General features: G+C 47.3%; 4 protein-coding genes across 4 annotated transcripts; 1 reads left to right on the plus strand and 3 right to left on the minus strand.

Moving 5' to 3' along the window:
• Positions 1 to 967: 967 nt before the first annotated feature.
• C8Q69DRAFT_446053 (hypothetical protein) lies at positions 968 to 3,328 on the plus strand (the record flags this gene model as incomplete). The annotated part of the gene is made up of 5 exons (XM_028629107.1): positions 968 to 1,338; positions 1,385 to 2,812; positions 2,889 to 2,983; positions 3,025 to 3,110; positions 3,194 to 3,328. 5 exons carry the CDS (start codon positions 968 to 970, stop codon positions 3,326 to 3,328), a joined length of 2,115 nt encoding a protein of 704 aa, XP_028483800.1.
• A 6,220-nt stretch (positions 3,329 to 9,548) lies between these two features.
• Positions 9,549 to 13,282, minus strand: C8Q69DRAFT_508502 (AAA domain-containing protein; the record flags this gene model as incomplete). The annotated part of the gene is made up of 4 exons (XM_028632984.1): positions 9,549 to 12,899; positions 12,957 to 12,998; positions 13,059 to 13,157; positions 13,238 to 13,282. 4 exons carry the CDS (start codon positions 13,280 to 13,282, stop codon positions 9,549 to 9,551), a joined length of 3,537 nt encoding a protein of 1,178 aa, XP_028483801.1.
• Positions 13,283 to 15,805: 2,523 nt separating this feature from the next.
• On the minus strand, positions 15,806 to 16,396 carry C8Q69DRAFT_508503 (AAA domain-containing protein; the record flags this gene model as incomplete). Its single annotated transcript, XM_028632985.1, has 1 exon — positions 15,806 to 16,396. The coding sequence occupies one exon, from the start codon at positions 16,394 to 16,396 to the stop codon at positions 15,806 to 15,808; it is 591 nt and encodes a 196-aa protein (XP_028483802.1).
• A 45-nt stretch (positions 16,397 to 16,441) lies between these two features.
• C8Q69DRAFT_508504 (AAA domain-containing protein) lies at positions 16,442 to 19,352 on the minus strand (the record flags this gene model as incomplete). Its single annotated transcript, XM_028632986.1, has 4 exons — positions 16,442 to 19,015; positions 19,067 to 19,114; positions 19,175 to 19,282; positions 19,341 to 19,352. 4 exons carry the CDS (start codon positions 19,350 to 19,352, stop codon positions 16,442 to 16,444), a joined length of 2,742 nt encoding a protein of 913 aa, XP_028483803.1.
• Positions 19,353 to 19,821: the final 469 nt, after the last annotated feature.

A 19,821-nucleotide genomic window follows, 5' to 3' on the forward strand; every position in this document is an offset into this window, starting at 1 on the left:
TATTATATCTCTAGTCTCTCCCCGTGTACTCTGTTCTCTACTGTCGTCGTACGAAACGAGCGTTACCAAGTTTAATCACAAGAACCAACCTTTACTCTTCTGCTTACACCAATACACGCACGCGTCTGTTGATCTGTTTTCGATCTGATGAGAATCGATGACTCGCTGTCGCCAGAACACGAGACACACCAGATCGATACTTCGATTTGAAACTAGGTAACGTCTCAGGCTCTTCCGCGCCTATACTACTGCAGTATCACTATTACAATAACATTAATCACAGGAAAAGGCTTACAGACCGTCTGTGTTCAACCTTCTACCAGGGAGGTATCAAGAGAGATAGCTCTGTCTGGTGAAGGGTCAGATGGAAGCCGCCCGGGTGAGCCATTCTCACACCCATGATACTACTACTTTTTTTTTTGTTAGTCTTTCTATTCCTTTTTCCCCCTATGTTATTTTTGCAATTTGAGTCAGAAGAGATGTCATGCTACGTTACAATCATTCGTTCGAGTATAAGGTGAGGCTTGCCCGTACCTAACAAGTGAACATGGATCCTCTTATTTCTGGATAACTGGCTGCACTGAATCATTCTTGGTTTACAATTTAGAGCGATACTACAATGCCTGTTGATCCGGACTTAGGTTGCTAGTGACGCATCTCCCTTTACCTGGACCTTGAGAATCAGTGATCGAATAATTCACCGCAATGATGGAATTCCATCAAACATTTGGTAAGGCATAGCCCGACGAGCCAGTTAGAGAAATACTGAGATTATATTATTTTTACAGAACCGATGGATAGCAGCAATATCGTCCACACGTGATGCTGCAGTTTTCTCTCCTCCTAATATGGAAGTGCCCCCACAGAGGCCGGACCCTCACTCTCTCCCCTCTTCTTCATCAAATCGACTTTCCCAGGTAGACAAGAGGTATCTCTCAATGCGACTTTCGTCTCAAACTTCATCATCATGGCCGTCCAGATGCATGAAAGATTCCAGGAACGTGTTTTGCAAACTCTCAGTTCCCTCAGGAGCCTTGAAATGTCAGATGAGTGGAATATTACTCTACAAGTCTGGGACGATGAATACCTTCTCTCCTACTTCAATACATATACAGCAGAGCCTTTAAAGCACCTATTAGATACACATAGTCCTCCTACGTTTGAAGATTTGAAAACTCTCGACTGGCTGGATACTACTGATGCTGGGGTATATGCCCGTCTTATTTGGCCAACAATGGAAAAGTCCACTCCACATATCTATGTTGGATCAGCAACGTCTACAATGGGTGGATTATCGAAGAGGAAGTTAGATCATGAGTATCGTCCCATAGCACAACAGTAAGGATACTAATATATTATTTTGACTAATGACTAACATTGACAGATGTGCATACTATAAGACATTGATGAATCAGCCCGGAGTTCCACGTACTTCCAAATTCGTTACAATATACACAATGGACTGGGGTTTATGCTCAATTGATGATATAAATTTGAATCGAAAATTATGTTTGCTAGCAGAAGCTGTCTTTACTGCTATGCTGGGTGGATACATGCCAGTAGTAGACAAACCTCTGCAACTGGCTTGCCCATATGGGGATCCCAAAACTGTATTCGACTGGAGGGGAACATGCACCCATTCTTCTCTCTCTGAAAGTCAGCGGCTTCTACACATACACAAAAAAGCGAAGAATTCCGCCAGTTCGAAACTCCCATGGTTCAAAGTGAGATCGGGAGCTCGGAGGAGGAAGGACCTTACTCCAGAAGAACTTCAAGCATGTCGAGAGAAAGACAAACTAGCCATGCGGGAATATCGAAAGAAGTTTCGACATCTACTCAAAGCAAGGAAAGCCAACCGTACCCCTCAGGAAATAATAGAGCATAAAGAAAAAAAGAAGCTCTATCAACGTCGATACCGCAAGGAACATGCTATGGAAATTAAGGCGCGTGAAGCACTACTTCCTCCAGAGGTAAAAAAAGAACGTGCCGAAAGATCTAAACTTCGAACACAAAAGTCACGCTTGAAAAAACGCCTTGCAAACCCCAAACCTCCGCGGATCATACCTCCTCACAGAGTTAAAAGAAACGCGGACCGGAAAAGACTGCGAGATGGTGACGTGGACTTTAAAAAGATCAGTATGCATGGAACTAGAGTCAAGCGCGCAAGAGACGCTCTGAACAAGCTCAAAGTTGATGGTGTTGGTGGCAAGGAACTGGACGAAGCCAAGAAGAAATTCGCAATAGCATTCGTCGATCGGTACAACTTGATGGTCAACTTGGGGCGCCCTGTCAAAGAAAAGCCAAGTCAAGAGCAATTCGACCTAGCAGGACCCAGCGTGCAACCAAACAACAGCAAGTCTGCTGTTGTTTCTACAGGAGACGAAGTGGATGAATGTAGCGAAGAGGAAGACATCGATACGTCGGAGGAAGACATCGATACGTCGGAGGATGAAACTTCGGACAGCGAGGATGAACTGGACACGGATGATGAGGAACTGTTTATCATTCCCCATGGACCCAACAAGGAAGGCAGCATACCCAAGAACGAATCCACCGTACCCCGCGATGCTCGAATTGACAATCATCTCGCCCCAGCCCCCGAAATGGTCAGTCCCTGGACGATAGCTGCCAAGACTACTGTCAAGAAGCAGGAAAAATCAAAGCCGTTCTTACGCATGGCAAATGGTCCTGCTCTAAGCCACGAGATGACCACGCCCTGGACTATAGCGACGGACGCATTTCGCAGACAGCAGACGATCCTGGGAAGATCTCTCGTTAGGAACGAGTCTCCTTCGAGAAAACGAGTGAAACGGTAACGGTGGCAGTATGTTTGTGTCGGCTTTTTTTTTACACATGTATTTTACCGCTTTTGTACTACTTACGGCAAGGCCGGTCCAAACCTGCATATTGATATTATATCTTAATCTGAGCCAATCGAGTCCGGGAACGCACTTATATCCTAAGATCCCAGAAGGGGGAAGATGTAAAGAGCCGTCTGTATAGAACTGCTTTACTTTCTTATAGTAATGGTGTATATGAGTTGTCAACTTCGAACAAAGAAGTTTTGTGCAACGGACAAGATGTGTCCGTCTCTCGGGAGCTCGCAGCGGGTAGGTTGTCGATTGATTAGTAGAATATAATATGTAATGCAGAATAACTGAAACTCGGTGAATGAACATGTGTGAAGATCTAGGATGACGGAAGCAAAGATTCTGAGAAAGCATATGAAAAGGGAATGATCTCTGGATTGCTTGAAGAACTAATTGACTCCGAAATCTACCAGCTATTCATGCTCCTCGACTTTACACAAATGCCTCGGCTGTTCTGAACTGAGCTGAACACATAATTAAACTGATCCATGGTCCCTCTCCCGTCTTTAATGATTCCATGCAGGTCGATGCAGGCAGCTACCCGTTACAGCTGTTACCCTGTTTGCATAGGGGACACAGCAGCGGAACGCAGCAGGTTTGCAGCTCGCCCCTGCAGGAGACGCGGGATCTGACAACATGGAGCCAGTTCTTTGAACAGTGAAGATACAGCCGCCACTTACAGAGCAATTAACCGTAGCATTGGACATTGACGGTGACGCGAATTCCCTGCGTAATACCGAGTCAGAAGTGATTGTAAATGTGTGGTGCATTCATAAGATATTACCCCTCATTTACGGCTTTAAGAATCGCTAGTTTTTACACCAAATCTGACCTTCTCTTTCCCCAAACTTTATACTACGCTTTGAAGTTTGAGTGCATTATGACTCTTATATATATACACCGTTCTATATACATACCAGCATCTTTATTAACTCTCTCTTTCAATACCTGAAGGTAGACAGTCAGCACTTCCTCACAGACGGGTCCATTCTGGTCGAAGCCTTTGCAGTGTCATCACTATATTGGGGAGACTTAGAAGGTTATTCCCAGGGCCGGCACTTGCTATAAGCATAGGAGAGTTCGACGAGACAGTTTAGAGAAGGTAATTGCTGAGACTCTGCGAAGATAAATTACCAATGAGCATCGTTAACAAGGCCGCCGGTGAAGAAGGCAAACTATCTCTATAATGAAGATCGCGATTCAATGCATCCGGAATTGGTGACAGAACTGTTCTTCAACTTCATAAGGCCAGTGTCTGAGGATACTGAACCATCACGGATCTGGAAGAATATGTGTGGAGAAGTCATATGGCGCAACAACCGACTTCTATAGCACAGGTCTCCGTTATGGCTACTTGTTCGCGCTGGCATACGATTGGTTAGATAACGAATATCTGCGAGAACGAGTTATCTTTATATTTATATTTCGAACATTAGCAGGCTGTCTAGTCAACGCTTTTATAAAATTTTTTGAAAGAGCCCTGAACGCTGGCTTCGAGGTAAGCAGAGAAAGCAAACGTTTCCCTTTTGATGTGCATAACTGACATATCCAAAGGATCAACCACGCATACTGTCAATTCGCCTGAATGTGACCACCGGTGACTCTACTCTATTTAACTTGACATTAATCTTCACTTGCTGAGTTTACGCTCATTTGTACGAAGTTTCCATGGCTCTTCTAGCTCTACTGACTCGAGTTCATTCACTTATCTATCAAGGGGAAACGCTGTCATCGTTATCGACCATTTCCTGGAAAATGTCGTCTTCCCCCTACACGCAAAGCATTTCAGAACTAAATTACAGATGTCGGGTTGGGATATCCCTCTGTACAATGACAATCAGACCTCACCGTCCAGTGATGATACTGGGAATATTGGAAACAGAAGAGGGTCCTCACATCTTGTCCTTGATATTCAATCACGTCGTGTTCCCACCAAAGCTTCCACCCAAGATAATCAACATGTCATTTCCTTCCTGTACCTGCAGAGGTACAATGAAGTCGGACACATAGTTCCTATAGACGATATTACAGAACCGAAGAGACATGAAGCTGAGCTCAGTCAATCATTAACTCTCGGACTGAACCAAATTAAGGATCACACAGTGCAAGGTACGTATTTATTTTGCTCCCTATATTATCTATATTTAGTTCTTCTGCGCACAAGTTCTAATGCATCTTCTCTAGCTATAATGAGATTATAAATAAAATAAGAGCGCGCCGTGGCCAACGAAGCTGAAGAAAGAGAAGTGCAACGCCCATATCTTCTTATCCTCTATATACCACCTATTATCAAGAGAATGCAGCGCTTTAACTGTCTCACCTACTATTATATTCCCGAGTCTACCTATAGAATAACCCTCTATAGCTTCCTGTTAAAATTGGTATATTAATAAGAAAGAATATACTTTAAGCTTTTAAATATATAAGTTTAATAGATTGCTTTTAGTCTTAATAAACTAAAGTTAAAATATTGCTTAAATTTATCTAAGAACAGTATTTTTTTTATTGTTCTGGTTAAAATATCCTATATACCCTAATAAAATTTATATATCACAGTCTTCTATCTGACGCAGGCCAATATAGATAATAAATAGCCAACAGATTTACCGAGGCGTTAGGATAGATTAAATCTAAGGCATTTCTCACAGTATTATGCTTTACGCTAAGGGGCAGATAGTATTGAATCGCTTTAATACCTCTATTTCTGGAAATTATTTCAAAAATTTCAATAATGCGGCTTATACAGTTCCAGGGCGGGGGGTATAATAATATTAGACAAATTATACGCTCTAGTATCTAGCAAGATATCAACGCCTAATAAACAAGAAGGCCAAGGATACTCATATTATTTTAACAGATATACTTCGGCATTTTTACTATCCACATTAGACGATGTCCAATGATAATTATAAATGATATATAAGACAGCCGGTCAGCAGCAGAAAGCTTGCGAAGAAGAAAAGAAAAAAAGGGTATTCCCCATCTCATATTCCAATACTACATTGTGCCTTTCTCCAGCAAGCTCACATAATGGTTTACAGGTCTCTTCTGGGCCAATGGGCCGGAAAGCCTGACGATTGCAGTTACTCACGCTCTCTATACCAAAGGAAGATGCTCTTACATTGTAAGAGGCCATCTGCGGAGATTGATCTTGATCTTTTTTAAGACGCCGGGTCCGCTGTATAGACCTCCGAAAAGGTGATTGTCCCCAAGGACGCAGCCTTAGCCTTTCTAGCTCTACTGATTCAAGCCTATTCATTTATCTATCGATATAAAAGGCAAACGGATCGTCTAATCTTTGAAGCGGCATCATAGTCGACTGTGGAGTCATCGAAGCTCGAAACTGGGACTTCTTCCTTCAAGCACACATTGCCGCCCTCTAAGGAACCGCGCGATCAGCGCACTACCACATCGTCCACGATGAGATATTCCACCCTGGAGCATTCACTATTCACGAGTGATAAGTCGACTTCTCGGAATCTCCCCTCAGTCGTTCGACTTTTCCATTTGTCTTATTATCACATCATGGGATTACCAGTTCTCAATGGATGCGGTTTGGTTTTCGTGCTTTAAATAAAACGTCCATCATTCGTACCACGAATTTCATCGACTGTAACTAGGAGACTTTCGAGGCCAGGAGACTCGAACAAGGTTGTTCTTCCATTTCTTTCTCTTCGAAACCTTCCGACACGGCCGACGTTCTCGAGGATCTCACGCACAATATGTGCTATCTCTTCGACCGCGCTACCAAGGCCGTATATCTGCCCACCAGCATACTATACAGATCTGACCTGCGAGCGTGCCCAATGTTATGCCTGGGCTCCGGTCACGGAAGATGAGCTCTCATATATTGCCCTTGGTATTCAATCGCGTCGAGTTCCCACCAAACGTTCCAGGCACATCAGACCATTTTGGGTTTGTTTGATTGCTTAATACATACAAGCAATGTGTTTAAGATGGTTAAAATCCTATCCTGCTAGCCGACTATTGATTTTTCCCTTATATGGAAGACTCCCTCAATCATACTACCTGTTGGACACCGAACGGTAAAGTTCATAACTACTCCGATTCTCTCCTTATTCTTCGCGGAACATTAGCGTCATATCAACGATGTTCTGAGAAAACAGTGACATCTCCATTCTGCCCGTATACTCCAGAATGTATCGCTTTGTGAGCAGTATAGTATATATGCATCCGAGTTAAAGAGAGTTCGGGGATCTTAGCAGACGAGCAGTATTATATTGTTGAGTCCGGTACATAGGGAGGAATCCGTCGAGACAATTCAAACAACTATGATCCGTTGTATTCATCTGGGATATGAGAATACCGCTGTTTTGATGTACAAATCTGTCGGCGTATGTTAAACATTCTCCTTATTTGTTGCCGTACCTCTGTTACCTCGTGAGCAACATCTCTCGGAGGCACGCGAAGCTGAAGCTGAAGATGCTTAGATTCCTCTATGGGATCGAGCTCTGAAGCTCTAGCTAATCTATCTATCTGTGCGAAGCATTAAACCCGAAACGGAAGGAGGCAGGCGATACCTATCCGCCTGGCCCTACAGGCCCAAAGCACCCCCCTGGACGCCTCCTGAAGTCATAGGCAGTTCCTAATCCGGAAAATGGTCAATTATCTTGATGTTCGTTATGCTAATCCCCTGAGCCAACATGCTTAAGCTCAGATCTGTTTTAAGGTCTTATCCTGACGGATTGAATCTGACCCAATTTAACGTCTGATCTGGACGGGTCTGGCTGTGATTTTGGCTGGTTAATGTCGTATCTTGATGGGGTGCTCGAGCGTTTCATACGCGGAGGGGTCGTTGAATCTGATCTGGTTTGACGTCTGATTAGACGGGTCATTTATTCGTGAGGTGGTGATCGTATTTAACGTCTAGTTTGGACGGGTCGTTCGTTCAGTCGTCATCTTATTTAACGTCAGGTCAGACGGGTCGAATCTGAACCTGTTTAATGTCCGGTCAGGACGGGATGTTGAATTTGATGAGCTAGGGCGAGCCCTGCGAAGCCGTGAAAGCGATACTGATCTTTGTTGCTCGCTTATATTTGCTATTGGTTAGGTAGGTGCCATATATCGCTGTATGGCTTCTAACCTTGTGAGATCTCCTCCATCAAGCAGTAGCAGGTATCTGAACCGTAACCTGGTCTATAACAGTGTCCGCACTTCCCTATGATACAAAGCTTCCTATCGCGGAGCTCTCTGGTGTATTTGTAGGGGTCCTTCCCCTTTGGAGGACCTGCGCCATATTCTTTTGATATCTGGGACTTGTCTGGTGTTGCTTTGTTTGATGTCGCTTCGCTAGATATCACTATTACCGCGGCGAGGTTTAGTTCACTTTTTTTTGCCTATATTAATGGCTTCACGACAGCGTTGTTGGAATTCAGACTTTGTTATAGTGGTGGACTTATCCTTTGGCCATAAGCAGTACTAAGCTATTGTCTAGTTGGGTAGTTCGTTCTCGAGTTCTTCAAAGAGGAGTATGGCGGCACACCACGGAGTGATGGTAAGGTTTAGCACGTTGCCAAGCGTCACGGTAGGCGATAACGAACTGTTCAATCGATCCATATTAATGTCGATGTGTTTTTACCGATGCCTTCCAAACGGTGCGAAGTTTTATATGTCCCTCCCCCATCACGATTGTTTTTATCGCATTGATATATTCGTTGGTGTAGATCGGTTCATTAGGGAGCTGACGGAGTTCCTCTATGATCTCGAGGTCGAGCTGGGCTGTAATCTAACTTCTTATTGACAGAGACATCCTCCTCCACCTATTATACGCGTCTTGATCGGTACTGCTAGGGGTAGGTCTGGGACAGTAGAGTCAATAAGGTTCGAGCAGTCAACCGCTCGAAGGACATCCTTAACGAGGTAGAGCCAAGTGTCAAATTTGGTCTTCGTGGTGAGCTTTTGAATGCCGTCGATTTCCTCTGGCACCTTCTCTGGTAGGCCAGTTCCTGGATGAGCCAACTTCGAGGATAACTGGCGGGGTAGTAGTGCTGGTGTTCGACAGGTGGTAGGTAGGAGGGGCAGATCCTGCAGAAAGCAGGTCTGGTTCAAGAATATAGTCTCTGCGGTATCTAGAGCTGCTTTTAGTCATAAAAAAAATCATGAAAATGAAGCTATTCCGGGCGCATAACCTCTCCGAGGCACGCGAAGCAGAAGATGAAGACGCTTAGATTCCTCTATGGGATTGAGCTCTGAAGCTCTAGCTAGTCCTCAAAAAGTTGCCTATTAAAGGAACGTCCTGACTCTAAAGTACAGTGGCAATGATTTTGTGTATCATGTCTCGAACTATTGCAAACTTATACTTATCTTTCCCTACTCTGTTTCACATGTGTACATGGATGGAGAACTAGGATCCGAAGATACAGTTCATTCGTGGCTAACTATCTCTGTCTGTAATATCTTAGACAGTGCTAGCTCCATACAGTCAATTTCCTCCGTTATGAACTGATCTTCTTTCCCGGCCCACAGGATCCATGTCAGTGTCGTTGATCCATCTCCAGTCTCATTCTCAGACCATCGCTCTTCTGCCTGTTTTTCGTCTTGCGTGGTGGTCCGCGTGTAGGTAGTCGGTAGTCGGTAGTCGGTAGTCGGTAGTCGGTAGTCGGTAGTAGGTGTACTCGGTTGTCGATCGTCCTTGTTGAGGTTACACTCATGGCCTACCTACCACTTGGCGTCTGTCGCATCATTGAACTTAGACTCCCACTTCGAGGCGTCATCCGGTTGCTGTGCTTCCTGCTCCCATGCACTATCCTGTTCCTGCAGCTGCGCGCCCTCCTGTGACTGCTCCTGCTCCTGCTCCTGCGCCTGTTCCTGCTCCTGCGCCTGCTCCTGCGCCTGTTCCTGCTCCTGCTCCTGCGACTGCTCCTGTTCCTGCGACTGATGGTGCACATACTCCGAGGTCACTGGATCTCCAGTGACCTCGTATACCGCATCTCGCTCGTATAGATGCTTCCAGTACTCAACAATCTCGATTGGCTTCTGTTCCGGCTCAGCGTCGCTATCCCTCTTTCTCTTCAGTTTCAGTGCACAGCCTGTGATGCAGCCCTTCCCAACCACGATGAGACATTCTTTCGCACGCGTAATCGCCACATTGCAGCGATTGTTGTTCACGGTGAACCCAAGGTCCGCGATACGCTCGGCGCTAGTAACCACCCAGTCTAGGATCACGCATTCTGCTTCGTGGCCTTGCATTGAATCGACGGTCGCGACCTTGGCAATGTCGCGCCATGCAATACGTTTCTGTGTCGCGAAATTGATCAGAGCCGTCACATAACAAGAGCGCTGTTCTGAGTACGGGGTGATGATAGTTACATCACCACCCTGAGACAGTGCCTTGCTATCAAAAAGATAAGATAACAGCTCCATCACGACAGCAACGTTTTGCAGGTTGTATCGGGACTTGTTTCGAGGCTCGACCTTGTCCTCGCCATTCTTTACATCAAGGGCGATGAGATGTAGATCCGGCTCTCTGGATGGGGTGGGACAGATTGTCCTCAACCAGTTAAGCAACCCAGTTTTCAATTCTGGGCGCATAGGATGATCCTCCAAGCCGCTCTCCGTCTTCATGAGCCCGTTGTAGGTAAAAGCGCTGGGAAATGCTGCCAGGTCGGGGTGCATGCGATGCTGGACGTTCAACATGCAAGAAGGAAATCCTGCTTGGAGAAGTCGGTCGAACAGCGACCTCCCCAGTTGTTCGCTGAACTCATTCAATCCAGGCGAGGTAAACGCGGACACAACAAGAGGCGGTAACTGGTGTCTGTCGCCTCCTCGGATCGTCCCTCGTACCAACTGGGCCTGGTTCAGTGAAACGAGCGGTATCCAGGCATTGGGTTCCACTGCCTGTCCATCTTCGTCGGCTATGACGATGATACCTTTGCATGGATTCGCAGGGTCTGCCGCGAAGTTCTTCCTGATCAGATCAGTGCCGGCCAGGTTGTCCGTACAGGACACGATCCATGCCTCCCTCACCACAACTTCCGAGATTTCGTTGTACGCGCGTCGGAACTTTGCCTGTTCTTCCTTCCACGCAGCCAGTTCTCCAGTGGCGTTTTTGTCAGTGGGTCGCAGAGGAGGGTTGCAGAGATAATTCCAGAAGTAGCTGTAGGCATCAAACTCGTCACCGGGAACGCCATCCACTTGTCGTGCTATCATGAGTTTCTCCCCCTTTGAGATGGCAGTCGTTGTGCGGCGCCTGACGTGCTCGAAGAAGGTGTACTTCGGGTCTCCCGCTATGCGTTTATGGTAGGATTCCTTGGCGTCTCGGAGCACGGCTGCAATGACAGAGTCCCTACTGGTCGGAGCATCCGGCGAAACTTCTTCGTGGTCAGGACCATCCGCCGACAGGACACCTTCCAGGCGAGCTTGACGAACTCGCACATAGTCAATTGAGCCTTGAGTGAGACTGACCAGTCTCTGCGTAATTGCGTCTACGGACGCGTTGCTGGGACTGACGATCAGAACGTGGAGTCCGGCCAGGTGGTACAATATCACGAGGGCCGCGAGGACCGTCGACTTTCCACAGCCAGGGAAACCTTCGACGAGACCGATCCTGGATGTGAGGTTGGCGGCCATATCGAAAACCTGCCGCTGCTGCTTATTCCAGGGCTTCAGGTGGAGTACCGCCTGGAGAGCCACCTGTACCTTCTGAGGGTCCAGGCCGTCAAAGGGGTTTGTCTTGCTGAGCAGACACGGCTCCTGGTTCAGGAAAGCCATGTGCCATGTTGGGTCTTCCCGTAAGTGTGACAGTGCGTTAATCTGTCGTCGGAGTGGCGCTTCATTCTCCTCAAACTTGAGCGATGCAGCCTGAATGAACCTGAGTCGCTGGCCAGGCACTGAGAAGATGTTCTTGTAGCGCAGTATCTGTTTTCCATAGATGGCGACATGGATCTGACCCTCACCGATCCCTGCGTGGTCCGGAACTACCAGACCGCGACAGACGATCGTGGACTCTTCACCTTCTGGCATAAAGGTGATCTCAACACGCGTGCTGTCGGCAATCATCAGGTCAGTTTGCTGGAGGGTCAAGGGGAGGAGGCCATCGTTGAGCTGCGATCGGTCGATGTAAACAACAGCGTATACAACTGAGTTATCGTAAACCACAAACGCAACCGACGCATTTGCGTTGACGACTCGCTGGAACTGCATAATACCCACACGATAGTCCAAGTCTGCACCGTAGGTGAGTTTCACGCTGGCTTCCTCAATATCATGGAAGTAGTTAGCAGCCGGAACTGCACAAAGCTGACCATTCCAACCTTCTGCGACCTGCGCTCTTGGCACTAGCTGTCCAGCCTGGCATCTGATGTTTCCCACCCTGGAGCGATAGGGAAACCATGCGCGGGTCCATGGCAAGTGCTCGGCGAATCCCTGAAGAACTTCGACGAAGTTTCCTGCGTGCTCAACCTCGTCCGGTTTGAGTGGAACCCGGACATGCACCTGCCTCCTTTCCCGTGAATGGGAGGAGGTGGCCGCGTACAGGAATTCCAAGAACGCGATCGTCAGCTCATCCATCTTATCCTTCTTCTCGTTTGTGAATTTCAGACCGGTGGAGATGCCGCCCGTCGTTATGAACTTCACGTCGATGTAGCAAGGGTCGCAGTATTCTCCGTTCTGGTCTCTCGAGAAGATGGGTCTGCACACGAGATCAGAGACCTCGCGCTTCTGGACATCCGGGCCTGCGTGTAAGTCGAAAACAAGTGAAGCCCTGTGAACAAGGTTCACAGGATGCCACAAGCCTCTCTGGATGTTGCGGGTGTTCCTGACGCAGATTTCGAAGACTAGCTTCGGTGCGACAGGGCCCCCAACTATCTCCATCGTCACACTTGCACCGTAGAGACTGGCTCCAGGAACAGTGGGGTACATTTGCCTGTTGTCCGCAAGGACAAACTGAACGTGTCGTTTTCTGGGCCCCAGGAATCCAGTGGACCGACGGTGCTCCAACGGCACGAGGACCCAGTCCTCCACAGACTTATTTCCAGCAGCGGGCTTGGTCCTTTCTGCCGGGAACGTACCCTGATAAAAGTTGCATTAACCCATGGTCTCTCAAATAAGCCAATCTATTGCACTTACCATCCACATATCACTGGTCATCACAGTGTCTGACGCTATATCCTACCCTATGTTAGATTTGCATAACATGATTTGAGTTGCCGACCATCCGTGAGAGCGTACCTTGCCGTTATCAGTAGAGGCACCGGTGTTAACAGGAACACCGGTATCAGCAGGTGATTCTATTTCCATTTCCGTGTTGTCCCATTCGCTTTGAATATGCTTCAAGAACATAACATGTCAGTGTTTGCAAAATATAGAAATGACACACACAAGAGAAGGTTTCTGATGGTATAACATACCTGTTCCTGTTCCTGAGAGACATGACCATAATTAAAAGCATCCATTTTTGGTCTTGCTGAGAAGATGGGAGATGCTAGATGGGAGATGCTAGATGGGAGATGCTAGATGGGAGATGCTAGATGGGAGATGGGAGACGGGAGATGGGAGATGGGAGATGGGAGATCGATGATGGATGATGGGTGATGGATGATGGGTGATGGGTGTAAGAAGTGAGAAGATGGAAGTGAGAAGATGGAAGTGAGAAGTGAAAAACGAGGGATTTAAGCAGGGGAAGACAGGGAGGACTGGCAGAAATAAACAAAGAAAATTTTTTGCACTGAAGTGTTTGTTGGATTAAAAGAGTAAAGAAGTGAATTAGAAAAATGGGTGTGAGAATGGCTCACCCGGGTGGCTACTCGCTGCCCCTCTTCACCAGACAGAGCTATCTCTCTTGATACCTCCCTGATAGAAGATTGCCATGAAAGGCTAGAGCAGGTTTTACCGCTGTTTTAGTGATAGAGGCTGTTTTCTGTTATAGAAACTGTCGTATGGAGCTCTGCAGGAAAGGGGGGGTCTACATGCCTGACTGACTGCTCAAGACGAGGACACATATAGCGATGACGATTGTTTGCAGGTTGTAGTGATGGGAGATAGTGGTCCCTTCAAGACTTCAAGAAATAAGGGCATGCATTGATGTAGCGGATAAGGAGCCATGACTGCGACTGCCTAAAAGAATGGCAATACGTCGTGGCGATCAATAGGCACTCGTTGGATGTATCGGGAGAGGTGAGTCGACGTTGGAGCTGGTCGACTTGATACCTAACTTGCAATCCATAATAAGGAGTTCGTCTTCATAATGACTATAAACGCGCTCATTTGATGAAGATCAGACCAGGTTGTAATAGTAAAGAAAATTAGCAGCGGTAATGACCAGCACAAGAGGCTATTTAAGGTGAAAATTCGACGGAGTTCTCCGCAGGGTCCCCCCCCCCGAGAGGTTTTCGTAGTGAATTAGAGATACAATGAAAGGTGACGAACCTAGAAAGTTGTGGAATGGTCTCAATTATACGGGGTAGTCCGATTCGCTCGAGCTTCACACCTGAGAAGCGTCTGTTTTTGGCCTTGCAGGTGTTTACGAGGTCTGGCGCGTGCTCATAGTCTGCCCTGTCTTCGTGGAACTTCGTTCGTGGGAAGTCTCAACTGCTGGGCAGAGAAGGAGAAAAGTGGTATGTAGAAGTCTGTGTTTCTCTAATGCTAAAGGCCTCGCTACATACAGGAGGTCATGTGACATAAGCTCATGTGAAGGAGGGACGTAACGTCAACGCTTAATCCCACTTTTCGTGTACTTTTCTTAAGTAGACCTTAGCCAAAAAGTCTACACGATACAGCTAGGGAACTTCTAGTCGCCAGATTCAGTGATGAGAGATCTGGGAGCGCCCCTGCATCGTGCAATGAACTGAATACCAAATGATGATTAGGAAAGCCAATTGACTGGGGGTAAAGACCCGGCCTGACATAGCTCAAGCAGTCAATAGATTGCAACGAAAAGCAGCGAATCGCGATGACGACAAGATCACGGCAGCCAAACATCTATTTCGATGTCTAGGATAGCATACTGAATACGAGATCCTACACGGCAAATTGAAGTCTACGTCGATTCTAGTCATTAAGATAACCGGATAGGAAGTGGACGGAAGCACTTGTCATTCTATTCATGGGATTACCGATAAGCTGGTCTAGCAGGAAGCAACATGTTGTATCACCGTTTGTAATTTTGGTCGAATCCTGCGCTTGAGATTTCGTGATATTATATGTATAACTTGCATTATGATAATGCTTTCAGATAACCTCAATCGCTATTAGACGAGGCTACTAATGTAAATACAGGATTGTATTATCGACGCTGAATTGTATATCAGAATAATTCGAAGTGATTGTTATTCAATAACTGTTCCAGTAAAGTAGAGTGGCCTTAGGATTTCCATAATGCCCATGTTGTCAATTTGATAATCGATCGTCTTGTCGCGATTTATTGAGATGAGCCTCAAACTGTAAGAACTTTCTAACAATAACTCGGGAGTACTAATTTATAGTGTGGTCGGGTCTACGTCTCGTTATTAGGAATAAACCACGAACGAGCTCACTGTTGGTTAGGATTGCATTTTATTGAACTTCAGACCTAACTAAAACGCTCGAAAGTTGCAACAGTCTGCCATACTGGTCCGTACTCCGGAGGTTTTCTCTGTTTGCACGAAGAGAGCCTAGATACCACCGACGCGCCACGCTTGCCGCCCTTTTCGTTCTTCTTCTTCTTCTCCTTTTTTTTTTTTTTTTTTTTTTTTTTTTTTTTTTTTTCCCTCCTTCTTCACCCCATGACGGTTGTTTCAAAAGATCGATAGAGAAAACTCAGCAGCAAGTTCGCCTTGGTCTGTTCGGCCCGACCTTGATCCGCTTCAATAGATATCGGCGTCCCTCTGGTCCGCCCGTGTGTCCGCTCCAGAGATACCATCAGACGCTTCCTGAGGCTGGCCAAGATCCTGAGCTTGCTCATCTTGACGCTCAGCGTTCGCTGCTTCGTGTGTTTCGGCCTAGGTGTACTCGTCCGAGGTAGCCGGCTCTACATATACCGACTGAAGAGGGTAGCAAACATCCTTCTTAGCCAGGTAGCGCCAGAACTCCAGAACCTCCGGCGGCGGCTTCACATCACCCTTTTGCTTAGAATTGGCTTGCTGCTTGGAAGCATAATCACCACTCAGCATTCCCACGTTTCCCACATTGATAAGACAAGATCGCGCTCTGGTGATACCAACATTGCACCTATTGTTATCAACAGTAAACCCGAGATCGCTAGGTCTGACAGCCTGGGAAACAACCCAGTCGAAGATAACACAATCCGATTGATGCCCCTGCATTGAATCAACGGTGGCAACTTTCACCATGTGCTTCCACTGAACTCCCTTTGTTGCAGCGAGCTCTATTAGGGCCTTGATGTACCTAGACCGCTGCTCGGCGTAAGGGGTGAGTATGGTGACTGAGTATGTAGTAAAGTCAAACTTAGCAGCCATTAGGTGCCGGATGAAATCTACAACGACCTTACAATTGTGGCCATTGTACCTGGAGTTGCTAGCTTCTTCTATTCGATATACTCTGTTCTTAATGTTGAGAGCGATGAGCGACATGTTGTCATTAGCAAAAGCCATCTGGCAGCCCGCACGGGCGTTAATCTAACCTCGCAGGTTCTGCTCAAAGATGGGATTGATTGTGAGATCATGCACCGATGGATCATCCTCCAACATTCCTGAGTATGTGAACTCGCATGGGAATCGGGAGATCTCGGGTCTCATCCTATGCTGCTTTCCGATAATGTAAGACGGAAAGCCGGTCCGCAGCAGACGATTATATAAAGAGCGGGTTAATTGATGAGAGAACTCATTTATACCTGGACTTTGGAAGTCTGAGACGACAAGAGGCGGAAGCTGATGGCGGTCTCCACCGCGGATTGAGGCCTTGACGAACTTTGCCTGATTGAGTGACACTATAGGAATCCACGTGTTTGGCTCAACTGCCTGGCTATCTTCGTCGCTGATGACGACGATACCTTTGGTGTCTGTACCGAAGTGCTTCCGAATTCGCGGTGAACCAGCCAGGTTGTCCGTGCAAGCGACGATGCGGGTATTCTTGACGATTTCGTTCGCGATAGCTTCATAGGCTTTGCGGAAACGTGATCGCTGTTCCTTCCATAAGTCCAACTTCTGGATTCGCTCGGAATTGCTCGGAGATTCAGGTTTTTCAGGAGGGCAATCAATCCAGTCACGGAACACGGAGTACGCTTCAATCACCTCACGTGTATCCTTCTCAGCGGACTCATCCTCGTCGTTGTGATCAGAACCGAGGGCAGGGTCCTCTTCCAATTCCTCATCTTCCTCCTGTCTGATACGTACAAGGAGCCTTTCTCCAGCAGCGAGTTGCTTCCTGGCGTGGCGGTCGACGTGAGAAAAGACTGAATACCTCAGATCGCCCTGTGCTTTCTGGTACTGGGAGTTTTTCAGAATCCCTAACAGATTGACAATCGAAGTTTTAAAGTCCTCTACCGATAGCTTATCGTCTTCATCGTCGACTTTCTTCCCAAATATGGACGTCCGTTCAATTGTTGCCTGCCGGATACAAACGTAGTCGATTTCGGGCGCCATCAACAGCAGTTCGGAAGTGAATGCGTCGACAGTAGCATTTGAGGGTGTGACGATGAGTATATGCAGTCCAGCCTTGTGGCACAGAAGGGCAAGTGCTGCAAGAACAGTGGTTTTTCCGCACCCGGGGTATCCTTCGATGAGTCCTACACCACCTCTCAGTTGCCTGATCATCTTGAACACAGCCAATTGCTGGTCAGTCCAGTTCTTCAGATGCAGAACCGCGTCGAATGCTGCCTTGACAGTGACTTCGTCAAGTTCAGCGAAAGGGTCAATGATCTCCATGCCGCTCAACTCCTGGTTCAGGAAGACAGAGGTCCAGAGGTGAGAAGCAGTATTGTGAAGGAGCTCGAGACAGTTTACCTGTCTCTTGATCGGAGCGTTATTGTCAGAGAACTCTACATTTCCAGTACACCAACGGAGTCGATCTCCAGGAGATGTGAGCAGACCCCTTGCCTTCTTGAAGATTGATGTGCCGTGTATTGCGATATAAATATCACCCTGCTTGATTGACGCATAGTCGGGGATGACAATGCCGGCTACGGTCTTGTGGTTGAAACCTTCTTTGGGACAGAAGGTCACAGTCACTGGCGTGTTGTCGGGCACCACCACATCAGAGCCGCGCATGATCTCAGGGACAAACTTCTCATTGAGCCCTGCCTTGTCGATCTTGACCACAGCAATGACAGACTTCCCAGAATACGAGACAAAACCGATCTTCGATTGTTTCTTCGAAAGTCGGTTCAGGTGAAGCTTTTGCACTCTGTCCTCCAGCACCGCGCCGTACGCGAGCCTAACATGACCGTCGTCAAGGTTATGGAAGAAGTCGCTTGCTGGGAACGCGACAGGGTTCCACCTCTGGAAGACGTCCTGGCGAGATGCGAACTGTCCGTATATACATCGGATCAGATCGGACCTCGCGCAGTACGGGAAGAACGCTCGCTGTAGAGGTCGTTGGCGGCTGATGGATCGAAGGGCATCGCGCATACCCTTCAATCTGTCGCCAGCCACGTCCTCGGCGTCGACATACATGCGCACACGAAGAATCCGTGCTTCAGTAGACGTGTCATACGTGAAGCTGTTCATGTGGCGAAGAAGGTCCACCGTCTCGACATCGAACTGCTCGTTAGTGTGGCGTAGGCCACACGAAACGCCGCCGTTCGTCTTGAACTTGATGTCGATGTAGTTTGACTGCTCGGTCGTTTCTGTCCCTTCAGCGCCCGGCGCGGCAGATGTCTTGTCCTCCCACTCGAATTCGGAGACCTCGGATCGATGAGGGCCCATCATGCTCGAACGAGCAGGTGGGTGCAGATCGAACTCGAGGTATGCGGTGTGCATAAGGTTGATGGAGTGCATCAAACCTTTGCTTATGTCCTTGACGTTCCTGACGAAGACCTTGAATCGTATCTTCGCAGCCACAGGACGACCGACCACCGATATCCGAACGTCGCTTCCTTTGTCCTTGATGAATGGTGTCTCTGGGATCAAGGAGCCGTCTTCTCTCACGAACTGGACAGAACGCGGCATCGGACCATCAAACAGGATGCGCTCTTCCGACTTCCTATTTCCGAGATCGCGGAGCATCTCCTCGTCCTCAGTTCCATCAAGACGCTGTAAGTTGTCAGTGGCAGATCTGTGGAGCATGTGTGTTTGGAAACTCACGGGGCCATTTTGTTCAATGACTGGATCTTGGACTAACTCTGCGGTATCCTGTTCGACGTGTAAGCACGATAGACCTATCTCGTTAACAATTTCTGCATGGGAACCTACCATTTGCATGGTTCCTGTCTCGACAGTTTCAGGTGCAGTCTCGGTCTGGGGAGCCTCAGTTTGGGGAGTCTCGCTTGGGATTTCCATATCCCATTCAGAAGTTCCAATCTGTTCGTGGTCTATTTAGTTTTGATCCATGGTGGATATGGAAAAGACTCTTGCTCACCGGATAAGCCATGATGTAGGATAAATTACCGGATAGTTCGCGAATGGAAAACCGGAGATGAAAGATGAAAGATGAAAGATGAAAGATGAGAGCAGAGAGCAGAGAGCAGAGAGCTGAGAGCAGAGAGCTGAGAGCTGAGAGCTGAGAGCTGAGAGCTGAGAGCTGAGAGCTGAGAGCTGAGAGCTGAGAGCAGGCAGATGAAAGATGAAGATGAAGATGAGAGATGGAAGATGAGAGATGGAAGATGAGAGATGGAAGATGAGAGATGGAAGATGGAAGATGAGAGATGGAAGATGAGAGATGGAAGATGAGAGATGGAAGATGGAAGATAGAGATGAAAGATGAAGATGAGAGATGGAAGATGAAAGATGAGCGTTTCTAAGGGGAGACGACAGGGAGAGATGACAAAGAGAGACGAGAAGAGATGTAACAAAGACGAGAAGACGCGAGGCGAAGAAGTGAGAAGTGAGGGATTTAAGCA

Source organism: Paecilomyces variotii (assembly GCF_004022145.1).
Source record: "Paecilomyces variotii strain CBS 101075 chromosome Unknown C8Q69scaffold_8, whole genome shotgun sequence".
Classification (NCBI taxonomy): domain Eukaryota; kingdom Fungi; phylum Ascomycota; class Eurotiomycetes; order Eurotiales; family Thermoascaceae; genus Paecilomyces; species Paecilomyces variotii.